The 19,184-nt window shown below is 39.3% G+C and overlaps 2 protein-coding genes across 3 annotated transcripts in view; both read left to right on the top strand.

Annotated features, from left to right (window-relative positions):
* The window catches only part of LOC122555923 (coiled-coil domain-containing protein 150), a 148,559-nt gene extending 148,383 nt beyond the window's left edge, over positions 1-176 (top strand). Inside the window, exon 25 of one of the 2 annotated variants that reach the window (XR_015759190.1) lies at positions 45-176. Coding sequence is in view for 1 of the 2 variants with exons in the window: in XM_087993592.1 (XP_087849718.1) it covers positions 45-143 (99 nt within the window). In the remaining variant the exon portion in view is untranslated. The remainder of the gene's footprint in view (positions 1-44) is intronic. The other variant, XM_087993592.1, reaches the window with a different exon arrangement.
* On the top strand, positions 88-17,540 carry LOC122555925 (uncharacterized). Its single transcript, XM_043702202.2, has 4 exons — positions 88-217; positions 3,847-4,036; positions 9,104-10,031; positions 17,257-17,540. Exons 1-4 carry the CDS (start codon positions 147-149, stop codon positions 17,313-17,315), a joined length of 1,248 nt encoding a protein of 415 aa, XP_043558137.2. The 5' UTR covers positions 88-146; the 3' UTR covers positions 17,316-17,540.
* Positions 17,541-19,184: the final 1,644 nt, after the last annotated feature.

Here is a 19,184-nt window from a genome sequence, read left to right as displayed (position 1 = left end):
GAGATTACATTATAGAATGTGAACGTTGTGTATGTTTTCTCCAGAATTCGAATCCTGGGGCCGGGTTCCAATTGACGTCACAGAGGACAACCGCCATCTTTCTGACAGGCAGACGGGTGGTGGATGCTGGCGGCCGCAGCTAGAAAATGCCAGTCTCCTGTAGTGCACTGGACTGCAAAAACCGCTTCAAGAAAGGGAGCGGTATAACTTTCCACAGGTAGTGTAGCTAGGAGGTCATCTTTTCTTTTTAATGTTACTTGCATTATAATTGTAACTTTAATCTTCTTGCGTGAAAATTTACAAGGTTTTTTTAACGTGGCTACTAAGTTACGTTGATGTAAGCTTGGAGGCGATTTTAGAATTAACCTCTGGGCAATGATAAAGCTTGTCAATTTTTGGGTCCTCTTGAAAGCTGTCATTTCTCGCTGCTTTGTATGTTTCTGCATTTCATTTCATTCGTTATTATTTGCGATTAAAAAATCTACAGTAAAATTATTTAGAATATTCCTAAAGCATTTTACTGGGGGGTGGGGGTAAACCTGACATTTGGAAGGCCCTTTTTTGTGTGTTCTATTATTCTGTGACTGTTTTACGCCCCCTTACTCCGTAGGCGGATGGTACAATCTGTTGCATATGTCTGTATTGGCCCACAGCTTCAATCGCATCCCGATTCGTGATATTGTTTATTAAATTTACTTTCTAAACTAGCTCGAGCGAAGAAAGTTAGCTTGAAAGGAGTTTAAGAAAATGCCCTTCCCAGAATTAAGAATTACATCAATCACATTTCTGTTTACTTTTGAGCCATTGGCATTAGTTGGCCTTGTTTTGTGAACATGCATTGCTACTGACTTCACCAAATAGCGTCGAGTTTATATCAGGCAGGTGCAATTTTATGCTGGAGGGAAGGGTGCAACAATATATTCCGGCAAAGTCAATCGTAAGAAAACTTTAAGTCTGCACTGAATTATTTCCTTTGCGTCAGCAATAGCCTGATAACATAATAAACTTCTTGAGGTGAAGTACGGGGTTATTGCCTGTCCATTGACTTGAGAATGTTGTCTGTTCAGTGTTGGGAGTTTCTACTGCATGACGGGTCTTTGTGTGACTGAAATTATTTCCAATCCGAAGAACTTTCAGCATATGAGCAGTGAGATCTTGAGTGTAACACTTGTTTTCCTTTATTGCTCTCCCTCATTATTAGATAGAAACTAGTAGCAGGAGTAGGCCCTTCAGTCCTTTGAATCTGTTCCACCATTCAGTATGATCATGACTGATACTGTATCTCAATACTATATTCCTGCTTTCCAGTCCTGTTAAGATATTGCACTTTTCAATCAGATCCCTTCTTATCTTCCTAAACTTAAGTGAATACAGGCCCAGTTGAACTCATCTCTCCCCATAGGACAGCCCTGCTACCCTAGTGTCACCCTAGTAAGTCGATGTTGAACTCACTCTGTGGCAAGTATATCCTTTCTTAGATAAGGAGACCAAAACTGCATGCAATATTGTGTGGTCTCACCAGGTTCCTGTACAACTGCAGTAAAATATCCAACTCCTGAACTCAAATCCTCTTGTAATGAAGGTCAGCAGCATACCATTTCCCTCATTAATGCTTGCTACTGTCTGCTTTCATTGACTGGTGCAACACCCGCCCATGCACATTTTGTACTATATCATCATTTCAATAATACTCAGCTTATCTGTTTTTCACACCAAAGCATTTAACTCCACTTTGTCACACGTTGCATCTGCCATGTGTTTGCCATCACAGCTTGCCTAATTTGCCGTGAGGCCTCTTACATCCTCATGACAGTCTCAATCCTGCCTAGTTTTCCAAATTTGGAAATGTTGCAATTGGCTGTCTCATCTGAGTCATTTGTACATATTGTGAATAGCAGTATATTAAGCACTTGTTCCTGCGCTACTCCACTTAAACTTGACTGTCGTCTAGAAAAAGCCTCACTTATTCCTGCTCTCTGTTTGTATCTGTCAACCAGTTCTTAATCCATTCCAATATATTACAATCAATCCTATGTCTTTTAATTTTGTTCACTTATTTCTTAGGTCAGACCTTATTAAAAGACTTGTGAAAATCCAAATCCGGCACATTCATTTGTTCTCTCTTATCTATTCCAGTTGCATTACCATAACTCCAGTCAATTTTTCAGCTTGATTTGTGTTTCATAAAACCATGCTAACTTTGTCCAACTCTGTTAATGCTTTCAAACTGTTATGTTATCATGCCTTTTTGTAATAGCTTCTAGCATTTTCCTCACTACTGATGTTAGGCTAATTGATCTGGAATTCTGCTTTTTCTTTTCCTCCCTTTCTAAACAGTAGGGTCACATTTGCCACCCCTCTAATTTGTAGTAACTGCTCTGGAGTCTATAGAATTTCAGATGACTGCCAATGCATCCAATATTTCCAAGGTTACTTCCTCTAGGGGATATAGGTTATCAGATTTGTCACCCATTAACCTTAGAATTTTCTGTAGCACAGTTCTGTAGTAATACATATTTCCTTCAATTCCTTCATCTAACTAGAACATTGGCTCCTGAATATTTCTGGAAGGCAGCTGCTCCAAGATTCTGTACATGGCGATTGGCATCAGTGCAGTATTGTGACATTAAGGTTCAGTTCCAAAAATTGCAGCTGTGCATGGACCTCAGATGCCTAGTGCAGCAAGAAAGAAATTTAGAGGGAATGTTGATTGTAAATAGTATGAGGGCTATCACACAGCCATACTTATTACTGGTCTGGATTTGGAATTCATCTGTTTCAGACTTCCCATAACACATTTGCAATTACATCATCATGAAGCTGATGCAGGATTGCACTGAAATTTCTCAGTAATTATATAGTTAATGTATTGAGCGCACTGTATACTTGATTGGTAATAAATACTTCTAGGTAGCAATGGAAATATGAAAAATTGTGGCTTCTGGTTCAGGACAATGGTTTGGGACTGGTGGCATAATAATGGAGATGATGGTGCCAGCTAAAGATGTTTCAGGCATATCAATATATTGACTGGACTATCATCTATGTGCTCCTGGTTGGCTTTGATTTTATGACTTGTCATTCTGAAATTCAATAATGAGTTTGGTTGAGTGACGTCATTGAGCTGGGCCTTGTCATGCTGTGAGACGGTGACATTATTTCCTGGACTGTTGAGTTGATGAACTTATTCAGTGACACTCTACAGTGGAAGTTGGTTCATTTCATAAACCTGAGAAAGTTTTGTAAAAATACAAGTTCAGCTGAGCATGACTCCGATCAGATAAGAACTTGCAGTTAGCAATGGAGTGCTGGAGGACAACAGTAGAATAGAATATCTAAGAGCTGAGTCCTTCCCAACTTGGGCTAGATTGCAGGCAAGGAAAGGTGAAAAATGATGTTTATGCGAAGATAACCAGTTTACGAAAAAAGCTTTGTTAAACTTTGGTAAATCTTTTGCTGCCTAATTCAACATCTGGATATTGGTCTGCTTGACGTTCCTATTAATGTGTATTTTCTTGCCTATTCATGTATTGTTTTAGCTTTGTAACCTATTGTTGAGTATCTGTTTATTTTCACAGCGAAAGAGTTGGCGTGACTATTCATCTGCTTTATGTTAAAACCCAACATTCTACATTATTTAACTGACTAAAATTGAATTGTCAAATAATTTTTTAAGATACTTAGAGCAGTTGCAAATCGTCTGTTATGCCTAGAATTGTGGGGCAGGGGTATTGACTGACAAAGCATCTAAAATTATAAACTTTGAAATGCTATTTAAGACGTTTGCAGTTACAGTAAGTTGTTGAATCCATACTTTTACTTTGTTTTGGATTCTGTTGATTGTAGATTTCCTTTTTCGAGACCTGAGCTCATGGCAAAATGGTTAAAAGCTGTAGCACGGGAAAACTGGATGCCATCACCAAGAGCAACTCTCTGTAGTGATCACTTCACAAAAGATTGTTTTGAGGAAAGGAATGATAGACGACATTTAAGATTCTATTCCGTTCCAACAATATTTCCACTGCCGACAAACAAGGTAGAGTTTCAACCATTATTGTGAGTGTCATTTATTTCAGTAAATTATTGATGGAAATCAAATATCTGCACTAGACAATCACAGGTTTTCACAAATATGCCTTGTCAGGAGTCTGTCTTTTTATAATGAATTAATGAGCCCTTCCCATTACATATCAAATAATCCAAATCTTGATTGCTTTAGAAAATTTTATCTTTTAAGTAGCTATTGAGGTCTCAGTGTATTAATAAAGACTGACTGACTGACTGACTGACTCATAAAGTGTCCTTTTAAAAGTACAATTTCTATGATTTTGAACTGGTACACTAATGTTAACCGTCACACTTTGAGAAGAATTGTAAGCTGTATGTTGTGTGGAAACTTTTGAATTGTTATGCTTTTACTGACCAGTGAAATTAAGGGTATCACCAAGGAGTTCTTTTGACGAATGTTTTTGTTTTCACAAGTTGCAGTAGAGTCATACCACATCGCAACAGATCGTTTGATCCAACCAGTCCAGGCCGACCATGTTCCCACCGACCTGCTTTTGGATCATATTCCTCCAAACCTTTCCTATTTATGTACTCATCCAAATGTCTTCTAAATGTTGTAACTGTACCTACACCCACCCCTTCCTCTGGTACTTCATTCCACATGCTAACACTCCCTTTTTTTTAAAAAAAAAAGAAACATCCCTCATGTCGTTTTATAAATCTTTCTCCTCTTGCCTTCAGTATGACCCCTGGTTTGAAACTCTGTCACCCCAGGGAAAAGACTCTTGCTATTCACTTTGTCCCTCATGATTTTATGAACTTCTATAAGGTCACCCTCATCCTCCTACACGCCAATGAAAAGAAGCCCAGCCTATCCAATCTATTCTTGTAACTCAAACCCTCTATTCCTGACAACATCCTGGTAAATCTGTCCTGAACCCTCTCCAGCTTAATATCACTCCTATAACAGTGCAACGAGAACTGCGCACAGTACTGCAGAAGCTGTCTCAGCAAGGTCCTGTACAAATTCAACATAACTCCCAACTCTTATACTCAAGTACTCTGAACAGTGAAGGCAAGTGTGCTAAATGCTGCCTTAACCATCCTGTCTATCTGTGACACAACTTTCAAAGAATTATGTACCTGAACCCCTAGGTGTCTCTGTTCTACAATACTACCCTGGGCCCTTCCGTTAATTGTATTAATCTTGCCCTGTTTATTTTACCAAAATGCAATACCTTGCGTTTATCCAAATTAAACTCCATCTACCACACTTAAGGCAATTGATCAAGATCTCTTTGTAATCTTAAATATTCTTCACTGTCAACTATGCCACCAAACTTACTAACCATGCCTTCTAAATTCTTTTTCAAATAATTTAAATGACAAACAAAAGTGGACCCAGTACCAATCCCTGTGGGACACTGCTGATCACAGGCCTCCAGTCTGAAAAACAACCCTCCTCTACCACCACCCTCTACCTTCAACTGTAAAGCCAATTTTGTATCCAATTGGCAAGCTCACCCTGGATCCCATGTGATCTACTTTACTAATTAGTTTACCATGTGGAACCTTATCAAAATGTTATGACATGGGTTAAACCCCTCTGCTAATTTAATCCCGACACACAGCAGCTCACCTCGAGCCATAATCTGTTAAATTTCAAAGCAAAGAACTATCCCAGATTTCACTAATTAAAGTAAAAATGAACCTTGAAATCTAACAGCGAGCATTTAAAACCACAGCTATTTGCAACTCCTTTCTCTTAAACCTATGTTTTACCTCCCACTCTACAATACTGGTCCGATAAATTCCCTCTTAGGTTTACAGCAAATCAATTTCAAACCAAGTTGTCATCTTCAGATGTCAAACTTTCTCTGTAGCTTTCTCTAGGTTGGCTTTGGTCTTCTGCACAAATTTCTTATGGACGGGTACCTTTCAGAGAGCTATTCTGCTGGCAGTCTTGGTGCTTGCTTTGCTGTTCTCGGCAGTTCTACCCCCAACTGTTCAAAGTGTCTGGTCTTCTAGCCCCAAACATTGGATAATTTCATTGGTTCGATGTCATGAAAACATTAAATTCAAGTTTCATTAGATTGAATTTTGGTATCTGGGGCACAATTCAAACATGCCAGATTTTGAATTTGTTTTTGTACCATGGCAACACAGCGCCAGCTGTTGAGTCAACCAAATATTACATTTTTAAATGGTACAGCACACTCTGCTTTCAGTCCTTGCCAGCTTCCTCTCTCTCTTAAAGGTACAGTACACCTATACCTTCATAACAAAAGGCTTTACTAAAGTCCAAGTAAACAACGTCTATCAATTGGTTACTTATTCAAAGAAATTCAATCAAGTTTGCGAGACACTATTTCCCTCACACAAAACCATGTTGACTATCCCTAGCCAGTCCTTGCCTCTCTAAATGCATATAAATCCTATCAGAATCGCCAACAACTTAGCCACCACTGATGTCAGACTCTCGGGTCCATAGTTTCCAGGCTTCTCCTTGCAGCCTAACTTAAATGTACAATGTTTTTCACCCTGCAGTCCTCTGATACCTTACCCATGGTTATGGATGATACAAATACTTATGTTCAGAGCCCTGGCAATTTCCTCCCTAACTTTCCACGACATCCTGGGATACATTTGATCAGGTTCTGGAGATTTATCTATCTTTTGTTTTCTAAGATCTCCAGCACTACTTCTGTAATGTGAACTCTTTTCAAATTATCTATTTATTTCCCTGAGTTATCTAACCTCCATTTCTTACTCCACAGTAAAAACCTACACAGAGTATTTATTTAATATCTCTCCATCTCCTGACATTCAACACAAAAATTACCTCGTTGATCTTTAAGGGGCCCTACTGTCTTTAGTTACCCTTCTGCTCTTTATGTACGTGAATTCTCTGGATTATCCTCAACCTTATCTGCTAAGACTATCTCATATTCCCTATTTTTTTGTCCTCCTGGTTTCCCTTTTACGAATGCCTCAACACTTCTTTTTATACTCTTGAAGAGATTCATTTGATCGCAGTTGTCATTATCTGATGCATGATTCTCTCTTTTATTCTTGACTAAACATCTTACTCCAGTCAACAACTTTTAACTTTTATGGAAGGCTTATCCCTTTCTGTATCTATTTTAAAACTGAGTTGGAGGTGCCAGTGTTGGATTGGGGTGGACAAAGTTAAAAATCACACAACACCAGGTCATAGCCCAACTGGTTTAAATGGAAGTACAAGCTTATGACGTAGTGTTGTGTGACTATTAATTTTATTTTAAAACTAGTGAAATTATGATCTCTATTCCTAAAGTGTTCTCCTACTAACACTTAAGTCACCTGCCCTATCTTTTTCCCCAAGAGAAGGTTAAGTTTGACTCGAGAGTCAAAAATTTACATGTTAAATTTTTTTTAACACTGGCATTCCCAGTCAATATTATAAAATTAAAATCTCCTAGTATTACAATACTATTATTCTTACAGATATCTGAGATCTCTCTACATATTACCTACCTTAGGATTTGATTTGTGACAAAGGGCAGTGGTAAGGAGTTAGGGAGAGAATGTTTTGGAGGGGGTATCGAGGATTTGGGGGGGGTTTGAGGTGTGGGGTGATGGTAGAATGGTATTGGCTTGATTTAGTCTAAGAGTATCCATCTTGAATGGCCCATGAAGTTTATTCTAGCACTAGGTAAATTGAGTGAATCCAGGATACCAAGATCCAGGTAAAAATGCATTTTGTTTTATAAATATAGTGGAATAGAACATTAGAAATAGATGTAGGTAAGAGAGTCATAGAGATGTACAGCACGGAAACAGACCCTTCGGTCTAACCCATCCATGCCGACCAGAGATCCCAACCCAATCTAGTCCCACCTGCCAGCAGCCGGCCCATGTCCCTCCAAATCCTTTCTATTCATATACCCATCCAAGTGCCTTTTAAATGTTGCGATTGTGTAAAAAAAATTGCCCCTTTGGTCTCTTTTATATCTCCCCTCTCACCCTAAACCTATGCCCTCTAGCTCTGGACTCCCCGACCCCAGGGAAAAGACTTTGTCTATTTATCCTATCCATGCTCCTCATAATTTTGTAAACCTCTATAAGGTCACCCCTCAGCCTCCGATGCTCCAGGGAAAACAACTCCAGCCTGTTCACCCTCTCTATAGCTCAAATACTCCAACCCTGGCAACATCCTTGAAATCTTTTCTGAACCCTTTCAAGTTTCACAATATCTTTCCGATGGGAAGGAGACCAGAATGGCATGCAACATTCCAACAGTGGCTTAACCAATGTCCTGTACAGCCGCAACATGACTTCCCAACTCCTGTACTCAATACTCTGATCAATAAAGGAAAGCATACCAAACGTCGCCTTCACTATCCTATCTACCTGCAACTCCACTTTCAAGGAGCTATGAACCTGCACTCCAAGATCTCTTTGTTCAACAAAACTCCCGAGGGCCTTACCATTAAGTGTATAAGTCCTGCTAAGATTTGTTTTCCCAAAATGCAGCACCTCGCATTTATCTGAATTAAACTCCATATGCCACTTCTCAGCCCATTGGCCCATCTGGTCAAGATCCTGTTGTAATCTGAGGCTAACCCTCTTCGCTGTCCACTACACCTCCAATTTCCTTCAGTCTTTCATGTCTACTCCCATTCAGTGAGCATAGCTGATCTTATACTTGAATACCATTTTCTTACATTATCCTATGTATTCCCTGGTGATTTTAATATGTCAGAATCTATCGGTATCAGTCTTAAACATACAGAAAAACTGAACCTCCACAGTCCTTTGGGTTAAAATTGACCACTTCCTGAATAGATTCCTCTTCATTTCAGTCTGAATTACTTTCCCCTTATTTTGAGACTGTGTACCCACTGGCTGTAGATGCCACAAAGAAAATATCCTTCTTGCATCAACCCTATCAATCTTTGTAAGAAGTTTATGTACGTATGTTTAAACGTGATCACCTCTCATTCTTCAAATCTGTAGGGACTGTAGGCACAGTTTATTATAAGTCAGTACCCTTATTTAAGAAATTAAATTGGTGAACCTTTTGCTCCAAACATTAATTTTATCTGTTTTGCAGACGACAAGCTCTCAAAGATCACATAAGGCAAAAGTTTCTGGTGGACATAAGAGAATTTCGGAGATACAGAAGCCCCATTTGGAATCACAAGCTAATTCAGTATCTGATGCACTCTGCGAGCCAACTGAGCCAACCAACATCACAGATTTACAGCCTACATTAGCCACAGAGACTCTCAACACAGGGAAGCTAGCTCAACTAGCAGCTGCAGCAGTCCTGAATTTAGCAGAATTTTCTCAAGTGTTGGAAGTTCCTCTAAAACCTGAAGTAGAGTCTTCAGAAGTCCCCATGTTTTTTAATTGCAGTGCACAAACTCAAACGTACACAACAGAAGCAAAGATGGAATCGGTTTCAAGTGAGTTAGTAACTATTCATTCAGAGAATCAATCTCAAGATTCAGCTGCAGCTCTGAGTTCAGATACCCTCCATTGGACAGCCAATGTATTATCTGCACCTGAAGTACTATCGGATACATCTACTGTGCTTGTGAGTTCAGTAGATGTTCCTACAGTGCCGGCTAATGTTGTGCCCTGTTTATTTACAACATCTGCAGAACTAACATCTGACCAAGTAACTATATCGGAAGAAACTACTTGGATATCTGCAGAAGTGCTTATTCCAGAAACACAAACTCATTTATCAGCTCCAGTTTTGGCTTCTGAAGAACTGCAATACTCCTCTGCAGGAGGAAAACTGCTTTCATCTCGTAATGATCAGGATTTGCCAGGAATGACATTTCCCCAAGATCACAGTTATTTTATGAGTCCTTGCCCTGATATCATCAGGAGAACTCTAGGAAAGAAGCTTGCGTGGGAGAGAAAGAAGAATGAAGAGCATCGGCAAAAGTTCAGAGTACTCCAACAAAAACTGAAAAGAAAAGAGCAGAAAATTGACAATCTGACAAAAATTATCAGCCAGCTGAGAGAAAGTAAGATTTGGAATCTGTAGAGCACTAATGTATAGTAATAAATGGAGGCAAGCTATTTATGTATGTGGGCAGTTGCAGAAATTAAAAGTTATGTTTAGTGCACATTTGAATAGCATGAACGGGTGAAATTTTAGTCTTCACTGAATAGTTGTGGTCATTTAATATTGTTAAATCTTTCAGGTATCCGTTGAAGTTAGACTTGACATGGCTTTATACTGCAATGATGGTTGCTGCAAAATGATTCTAAATATATTATGTAAATGTCAGACCACACCTGAAACACTGAACAGTTTTGGACCTCTATCTAAGCAGAGATATATAGGCATGGGCAGAAGAAGTTCAGTAGTCTGTTCCAGGATATGCAATCTCTTCTGAGTAGAGATTGTGTAGGTTAGAACCGTATTTGCTGGAGTTCAGAAGAATGAGAAGTGACCTTACTGAAAAAAATAAGATTCTTGAGGGAACTTAACAGGCTAGAAGCAAATGGTTATTTTCCAAGAGTCTAGAACCAGAGGCCATCATGTCTGAATAATACATCACCCATTTAAGTTAGAGGTGAAAAGGTATTTCTCATCTGAGAGGGGAAAATATTTATAGAATTCTTTACTGCAGATGGTGTAGAGGTTTAGTCAATAAATATATTCAAGTCTGAGAGAGACTGATTTTTAATTCAGGGAGGAACTCCAGGGTTTTGGAGGGGAAAAGGCAGGAAATACAGTTGAGGGTTATCAGTTCATCCATGTATTTATTGAATGGTAGAGCTGACTCAGTAAGCTGAATGGCCAACTTGCTTGTACATTTTATGGTCTGTGAAACTAGGGCTCGAATGTACATTAAATAATTTTACTGTAGTGGACAGTATAACCTGGTTTTATATAATGCTTTTGGTACATGGACAAAGCAGGTGGTTGGTCTGTTGATATTAAGTTGAATCTGTTGGATCCCTGGGGCATTTCTGAACCTGACAAGATTATATTTTGTATTTTAAGAATGAATATGCTGTCACTGTTATTCTATAAAATTCTAAATTTTAGTTTTCGGGGAAGAATTTTACACACCAGCAAAATTCTAAGTCTAAGAATACCACATCAGGAAGTATCACCAAGTTATTAGTAAGCTGGAAACAATTCTACAGCTACTGGCTCAGGCTGATTTACGACAGTAAAAATTCACGACATTTGTCTTGATAATTTTCTGACAGCCTTTTTGTTTCTAAACAATCAGTATGTGAATGTACCAACTAGACAAGGTGCAAAACCTTGACCTACTCTTGGGAAATAAGGCAGGGCAGGTGACTGAGGTGTCAGTGGGGGAGCACTTTGAGCCAGCGACCATAATTCTATTAGTTTTAAAATAGTGATTGAAAAGAATAGACTGGATCTAAAAGCTGGAGCTCTAAATTGGAGGAAGGCCAATTTTGATGGTACTAGGAAAGAATGTTCAAAAGCTGATTGAGGGCAGATGTTTGCAGGTAAAAGGACACCTGGAAAATGGGAAGCCTTCAAAAATGAGAAGGGTCTGGAAAGAGTGTATTCCTATTAGGGTGAAAGGAAAGATGAATAGGTGTAGGAAATCTGGATGACTGGAGAGACTGAGGTTTTGGTTAAGGTAAGGAAGCATATGTCAGGTATTGACAGCAGAGACTGAGTGAATTCTAACAAGAGTATACAGGCAAGAGTATACATAAGAGGGAAATCAGCAGGGCAAAAACGGGACAGGAGAGCGCTTTGGCAAATAGAGTTAAGGAGAATGCAAAGGGTTATTTACTTCAGTGGTCCTCCCTACTACCTTCTAATGCTTTGCCCAACTTCCTTGTTTTTAATTTGTGCCCTGCTTTGCAAATCCTTCAACATAATAAATGATTTACCAGCATATGTTTTAGACAGTCTCTTCTGGCAATCACATCCACCACTGAAAGTTAGCAGATATAATGTTTCCACACTCGTCTCTGCCTGAAAAGCTGTCTCCAAAACTGAAAAGAGATTTCAGTGACACTTGGTGCATACAGTATTATTGAAGAAAGAATTGATATATTTTTTATGAAGATCCTGTCCTCTCTTTTTTAAAAGGATCTCCTAACATTCAGCGAAATAAAAAATAAAATCTTGCCCTTCAGATTCCCATTTATTTTTTCCCCTCTGACCTTCAACTGATGCCATCTAGTCCTCGATTACCCAATTCTGGAAAAAAGACTGAGAGCATTCACCTTATCCATGCCTCTCATGATCTTTCTTACTTCTGTAAGACTCCCCCGCTCAGTCTCCTACACTCAAAAGAAAAAAGTCCTCGTTTGTCCGACCTCTCCCAATAACTTAGTCTCTACAGTCTTGGCAACATCCTTGTAAATCCCTTATGCACACTTTCCAGTTTAATAACATCTTTCCTTTAGCAAGGTGATCAAAACTGAACACAATACTCCAAGTGTGGCCTCACCAACGTCCTGTACAACTGTAACATAACATCACAACTTCTATATTCGATGTCCTGATTGAGGAAGGCCAGTGTGGCAAAAGCCTCCTTCACTGCCCTGTCTACTTGTGACTCCACTTTCAGAGAACCATGCACCTGAACTCCAAAACCACTCTGTTCCACTACGCTCCTTAGGTCCCAACCATTCACCATGAAATTCCTACCTTGATTTGACTTTCCAAAATGCCACACGTCACACTTATCTATATTAAACTCCATTTGCCATTTCTCAGCCCACTTCTCCAGCTAATCAAGGTTCTGCTGCAATTGCTGATAACCTTCCTCACTGTCCACAATACTGCCTATTTTTGTCTTCTGCAAATTTACTATTCATGCCTTGAACATTCTCATCCAAATCAGTGATATAGATAACAAATAACAGTGGTCCCAGTGCCACTCCCTGAGGCACAGCACTGGTCACAGGCCTCCAGTCTGACAAGCATTCTTTCACTATTACCCTCCTCTTCCTACCAACAAGCCAATTTTGCATCCAATTTGCCAGTTCCCCCAGATTACATGCCGTCTAATCTTCCACAGCAGCCTACCATGCAGAAAGTTATCAAAGGCCTTACTGAAATCCACATAGACTACATCAACTGCCCTGCCCTCATAAACCTTCTTGGTCACTTCATCAAAGAAGTCTAACAAATTTCTTCTGCTCCTCGCATGCTGCCTGACCTGCTGTGCTTTTCCAGCATCTCGGTTTGACTCTGATCTCTAGCACCTGCAGTCCTCACTTTCTCCCAACAGATTTGTGAGGCATAATCTCCCAAGAACAAAGCCATGCTGTCTACTCTTAATTAAACACTGTCCTTCCAAATGAATGTGTATCTTATCCCTCTGAATATTCTCCAGTAACTTACCTACCATAGATGTTAAATTTACTGGCCTATAGTTCCAGGCTTTTCTTTGCAGCCCTTCCTGAATAAGGGCACAACAATCGCTACCCTCCAGTCTTCCAGGACTTCACTTCTGGCAAACAATGATACAAATACATCAGCCAGAGCCTCCACAATTTTTTCTCCAGTCTCTTATAGGGTTCTTGGATATATCTGGTCAGTACCAGGATATTTATCCACCTTCATACATTTTAATATGTCCAACACCATCACCACTAACTTTCCCAAGTTCCCAAGTCATCTCGTCTTTCTCCACGGTAAACACAGGAGAAATATTAATTGAGCACCTTGCCCAGTTTCTGCAGTTCCACATATAGGTGTCCACTTTGGTCCTGGAGGGGTCCTATTCTCTCTTTAGATATTCTTTTTCCTTTAATATGCTTAAACAATCTCTTTGGATTCACCCTCATCTTCTCTGCAAAGGCTATTTTGTGCCCCATTTTCACCCTCTTAATTTCCTTCTTCAGTAAACTCTTGTATCCTCTGTATACCTCCCTGGGATTGTTTTGATCCCAGTTGCCTGTACCTGCGCCATGCATCCTATTTTCTGGTCAAAGCCTCAATATCTCTTGTCATCCAAGGATACCAACTTCTGCCAACCTTGCCCTTCACCCTCACAGGAACATATAAACCTTAAATTCTAGCTATCACACTTTTTTAAAGGCCTCCCACTTGCCAGAGGTCCCTTTGTCAGTAAACAAACAATTCCAAACAACCCCTGCAAGCTCCTGTCAAATTTCATCAAAATTCGCCTTGCCCCAATTTAGAACTTGAACCTGTGAAGCAGTTTTATCCCTCTCTATAAGTACTTTAAAACTAATATAACTATGGTTACTGGTCCCAAAGTGCTCACCCACTGTCACTTCAGTCACTTGTCCTGCCCTATTTCCCAGGAGTAAGTAAAGTTTTGCCCCTTCCTGAGTAGGACCCTTTATCTACTGCTTGAGCAAACTTTCCTGAACACTTAACAAATTCCACCCTATCAAAGCCCTTAATGCTATGGCTGTCCCAATCTATGTTAGGAAAATTAAAATCCCCAACTATGACAAATCAATTGCTCCTGCAAGTCTCCCCAGTCTCCCTGCATATTGACTGTGGGCATATAGTACAACCCCAATATCGTCACCATCCCCATCTTATTTCTTAGCTCCACCCACAAAGCTTCACTCTATGATCTCTTGGTTATTTCATCTCTGACTACTATTGTTTTATTTAGAATGTTGTGAATTGTCTCAGTTGCTGTGGTAGAATTGATGATAGGTGTTGAAATATCTGCCATGTTTTCAGACACCTTGTTGGATTATCCTGAAGCATCCTCCATGAGATGGAAGCTTCTAATAAAGATGTTTCAGTTTTGTAGGTACAAAGCATCTTCCAGGTAGGAGAAACCTGAAGAGCTATACACTGAAGCCAACACAGAACTGTGGAGGTATGCACTCTAATAGAGTGTACTCCTCATTTCTCTTAAACATGTCCCTGTCACATCTCAATTTTTTTTAAACTTGCCTTTGCAACATAAATTGAGTTAAAACATTAGTCAGATCTCATCCAGAACATTGTGCACCCATTATTGTAGTGCTTTTTAGATTTAAAAATAGTCCCAATGCAATATGTAAAACATGGCATTAACAATCTAGATTATTTTAAAGAATGGAGAAAACAAAGGGCAGAAAATGTGCTTTTCAAATTTATTTACGAGCTACAAAAATCAACTTCCTATGTTTCTTCAGCTTTTTCAGTTACTCTTAAAACCTAAGTTATCTTTTGACCCATAAACAATCACAAAACATGTACATTAATTGGACAAAAAGTAAATTCTTACAATGTGGTCCGAATGAGGTACCAGCCTAAAATATTGCATACAAAAACAACAATTGGCATTTAACATAGTGAAACATCTTTAGGAGCTTTATGGGAATGCAATACAACTAAATTTGACACCAAGATCCATAAGGAGTTAACAGATTGTCTGACCCAACCTTCATGAGGTAGGTTTAAGCAGCATTGTAAATAAAGAATGAGAGATTGAGATATTTAAGAAGGGAATTCCAGAGCTGAGGCCTAATTAGCTAAAGGCATGCCCTCTATTTGGTGGACCACTGAAAAAATTGAGACCAGAGTCCAGAGGTTGAAGGAGATTGTGGTTTAGAAGGACTTTACAGTAAAAGAAACAAAAAATCAGACTACACAGAGGAGTTAGGAGAGGTGGTCGTGTGGTAGACAGAGATTGTCAACATTCTTGTGTAAACTGATGTGTGTTTTAAAAAACTAGCCAGTGGTGTTGTTGCAACTAATTCCATAAACTAAATTAGGTTGAAGAAACTGCAGCTCCGTGAAATTGGACGCTTCTAGGATAATGGTACTCACGTTACCATTTGAGTCTGCTAGAAATTCCCTCTAACAGACAATGGCCCAGTCACTAAGTGGTCTATGTAAAAAGAAACTACAGGAGGTTATGAACATTTCCCTCTCTCTCACTCGTAGGTTAGCTTAGCATAGATAGGTATTTTCTGCATGTCAGCTTCTTCAATCCTTCAACCATATTTGTGATGAGGGAAGATATAAATCATTAATGATTTATGCTGTACATCAGTTGTAATCACAATCGCATAGAGTCATAGAGATGTACAACATGGAAACAGACCCTTCGGTCCATGCGGACCAGATATCCCTACCCAATCTAGTCCCACCTGCCAGCACCCGGCCCATATCCTTCCAAACCCTTCCTATTCATATACTCATCCAAATGCCTCTTAAATGTTGCAATTGTACCAGCCTCCACCACATCCTCTGGCAGCTCATTCCATACATGTACCACCCTCTGCATGAAAAAGTTGCCCCTTATGTCTCTTTTATATCTTTCCCCTCTCACCCTCAGCCTCCGAAGCTCCAGGGAAAACAGCCCCAGCCTGTTCAGCCTCTCCCTGTAGCTCAAATCCTCCAACCCTGGCAACATCCTTGTAAATCTTTTCTGAACCCTTTCAAGTTTCACAACATCTTTCCGATAGGAAGGAGACCAGAATGGCATGCAATATTGCAACAGTGGCCTAACCAATGTCCTGTACAGCCGCAACATGACCTCCCAACTCCTGTACCCAATACTCTGATCAATAAAGGAAAGCATACCAAACGCCTTCTTCACTATCCTATCTACCTGCAACTCCACTTTCAAGGAGCTATGAACCTGCACTCCAAGGTCTCTTTGTTCAGTAACACTCCCTAGGACCTAATCATTAAGTGTATAAGTCCTGCTAAGATTTGCTATCCCAAAATACAGCACCTCGCATTTATATGAATTAAATTCCATCTGCCACTTCTCAGCCCATTGGCCCATCTGGTCCAGATCCTGTTGTAATCTGAGGTAACCCTCTTCGCTGTTCACTACACCTCCAATTTTGGTGTCATCTGCAAACTTACTAACTGTACCTCTTATGCTCACATCCAAATCATTTTCTTGATTTAATCCAGACTATTGTGTAACACCATAAAATAGCACTCCTACAGAACTGTGTTGCCTTGTACCGTGGCATCCAGCATTTCTTATCTCAGTCTCCACTAAAGCAGTTTTCTCTGCTTTAAATAGCATCTCTTCTAGTCTCTAAACTCTATTTTTCATACACACTAAAAGAAAAATAAAACTTTAATATAGCGCACTTTTTTTATTTCGATAAATGAGAAATTTATTATTATTAGCAGCTACTTATTGTTTCAGCAATTTTTAAACTTGTCTTAAATAATTGAACTTTTTGCAAAAAATGGGTTTTGGGAAAATAGCTAAAACAATTGCAAAACATAATTATTCTCCTGGTAAATGTATTTGGCAAGTACCTAACATATATACTTTTTTGTACACTTAGAGCATGATGAAAATGAAAATGAAAAAGAAGAATTGGACCAAACACAGCAATGCTACTGAAGTGAAGGACTTGCGTCTGTAGGAACAGTCAGTCAGTGGCCATGTGACTGAAAAGACAAGTGAAATTCTGTACTTCATTGACAAAAGAGATGCAAAGGAAGAACTGATATACTATGAATGAAAATTTGAAACTTTTACGGATTGTTTCTGGGTTTCAGCATAAACGCTGAGCAAAATAATAAAACCTATTAATTGTTCCAATATTTAATAGAATTATTTTGTTCATATTTAGAACATTGTACATTACATATCATAATGCCAATCAGTGCTGTTCATGGCTTCTCATTGACACAAAGAAATGAATGTATTAGTTAAATAAGTAGAGATGTGATCTGTCAGACTTTGAGCACTGAGTAATGCAGGTACAGATCAGCGAAGTACTTAATATCATGTTGACCAGGGTAAATTGCAGGTGCTGTACATCCTTGTGTTGTAATTGGGAAAACTTAAGAATACAGGTGAGTTTGGGTGTCTACAGTCTGTAATGATTCTGGGATGCTCATATATGTTGTGCTTGTAGGCACAAAGGAGAGGACGATTGAACAACAGTAGTATTTAATACCCTATTAGCTCTGAGTGCATAATTTAATGGCATAATTAAATGAGGCATCTTCACTGCTGCAGTGGAACTAATTTGAAACTTTAAAATGAGTTCAAAACTATTATTTGAATTTTTTTAAACTGCAAAAATGAGAGGGTGAAGGAAGTGTTAAGAAAGGCAATAAACTGAAATGCAGCAGCTGAAGGGGTTAGAGTTTAAGTTTAAGGTGGCAAGGGGAATTGGAGAATGAGGAAATCATTAAAAGTGGTCATAATAGGAGCAAAAGAGAAGGGAACGGAAGAAGAAAATGAGGAAAGAGTGAAAGGCTGAGGACAATAGACAAACAAAAACTGAGAGTTTGCTTCTACATGGAAGCAGGCGAGCTATGCTCTGGAAAGGCAACTAGTTTGCAATCCCTAAGTAGGACATTATTTGGTTGGTCTATATAAGGGTAGGGTAGAGAGGATAACACCAGTAGATTTGTTCCATCTGTTAAAGAACAAATCAAATGTTTAAGAGTAACTGACAGGACAGTGGTGGTAGGGGAGGTCCTTAATGAATACTTTGCTGATCTATCTCTAATCAAACTGTGCTTTTCCAAATAATCAAAAATCCTGTCTCTCAGAAATCACTCCAATAATTTGCCTACCACCTACCTAATTGCCAGGGTTATTCTTATTCCCTTTCTTGAACAAGGGAATAACATTTGCCACCCTCCAATCATCTGGCACTACTCCAGTGGACAGTGAGGATGCAGCAGTCTCTTTCCTCGCTTCCCAAATTTACCTTGGGTATATCCCATCTGGCACAGGGAACTTATCTATCCTAATGTTTTTCAAAATTTCCGACACATCCTCCTCCTTAACATCAACCTGCTTGAGCATATCAGCCTGTTTCACGCTGTCCTCACAAACAACAAGGTCTGTCTCACTAGAGAATACTGAAGCAAAGTATTCATTAAGGACCTCCCCTACCACCACTGTCCTGTCAGTTACTCTTAAACATTTGATTTGTTCTTTAACAGATGGAACAAATCTACTGGTGTTATCCTCTCTACCCTACCCTTATATAGACCAACCAAATAATGTCCTACTTAGGGATTGCAAACTAGTTGCCTTTCCAGAGCATAGCTCGCCTGCTTCCATGTAGAAGCAAACTCTCAGTTTTTGTTTGTCTATTGTCCTCAGCCTTTCACTCTTTCCTCATTTTCTTCTTCCGTTCCCTTCTCTTTTGCTCCTATTATGACCACTTTTAATGATTTCCTCATTCTCCAATTCCCCTTGCCACCTTAAACTTAAACTCTAACCCCTTCAGCTGCTGCATTTCAG

The sequence above is a fragment of the Chiloscyllium plagiosum genome, unplaced genomic scaffold, assembly GCF_037043375.1.
Source record: "Chiloscyllium plagiosum isolate Xiang-an unplaced genomic scaffold, Cpla_swu_hap1 HiC_scaffold_13, whole genome shotgun sequence".
In the NCBI taxonomy this organism is placed as follows: domain Eukaryota; kingdom Metazoa; phylum Chordata; class Chondrichthyes; order Orectolobiformes; family Hemiscylliidae; genus Chiloscyllium; species Chiloscyllium plagiosum.
This window is presented reverse-complemented; position numbering and strand designations above follow the sequence as displayed.

Bases quoted from the DNA above. Each gene is read 5' to 3' on its own strand.
- LOC122555925 (XM_043702202.2), top strand. From the start codon at position 147: ATGCCAGTCTCCTGTAGTGCACTGGACTGCAAAAACCGCTTCAAGAAA. The intron at 218-3,846 runs GTAGTGTAGCTA...TGTTGATTGTAG, and splicing joins AGCGGTATAACTTTCCACAG to ATTTCCTTTTTCGAGACCTG. The intron at 10,032-17,256 runs GTAAGATTTGGA...TTGTACACTTAG, and splicing joins TATCAGCCAGCTGAGAGAAA to AGCATGATGAAAATGAAAAT.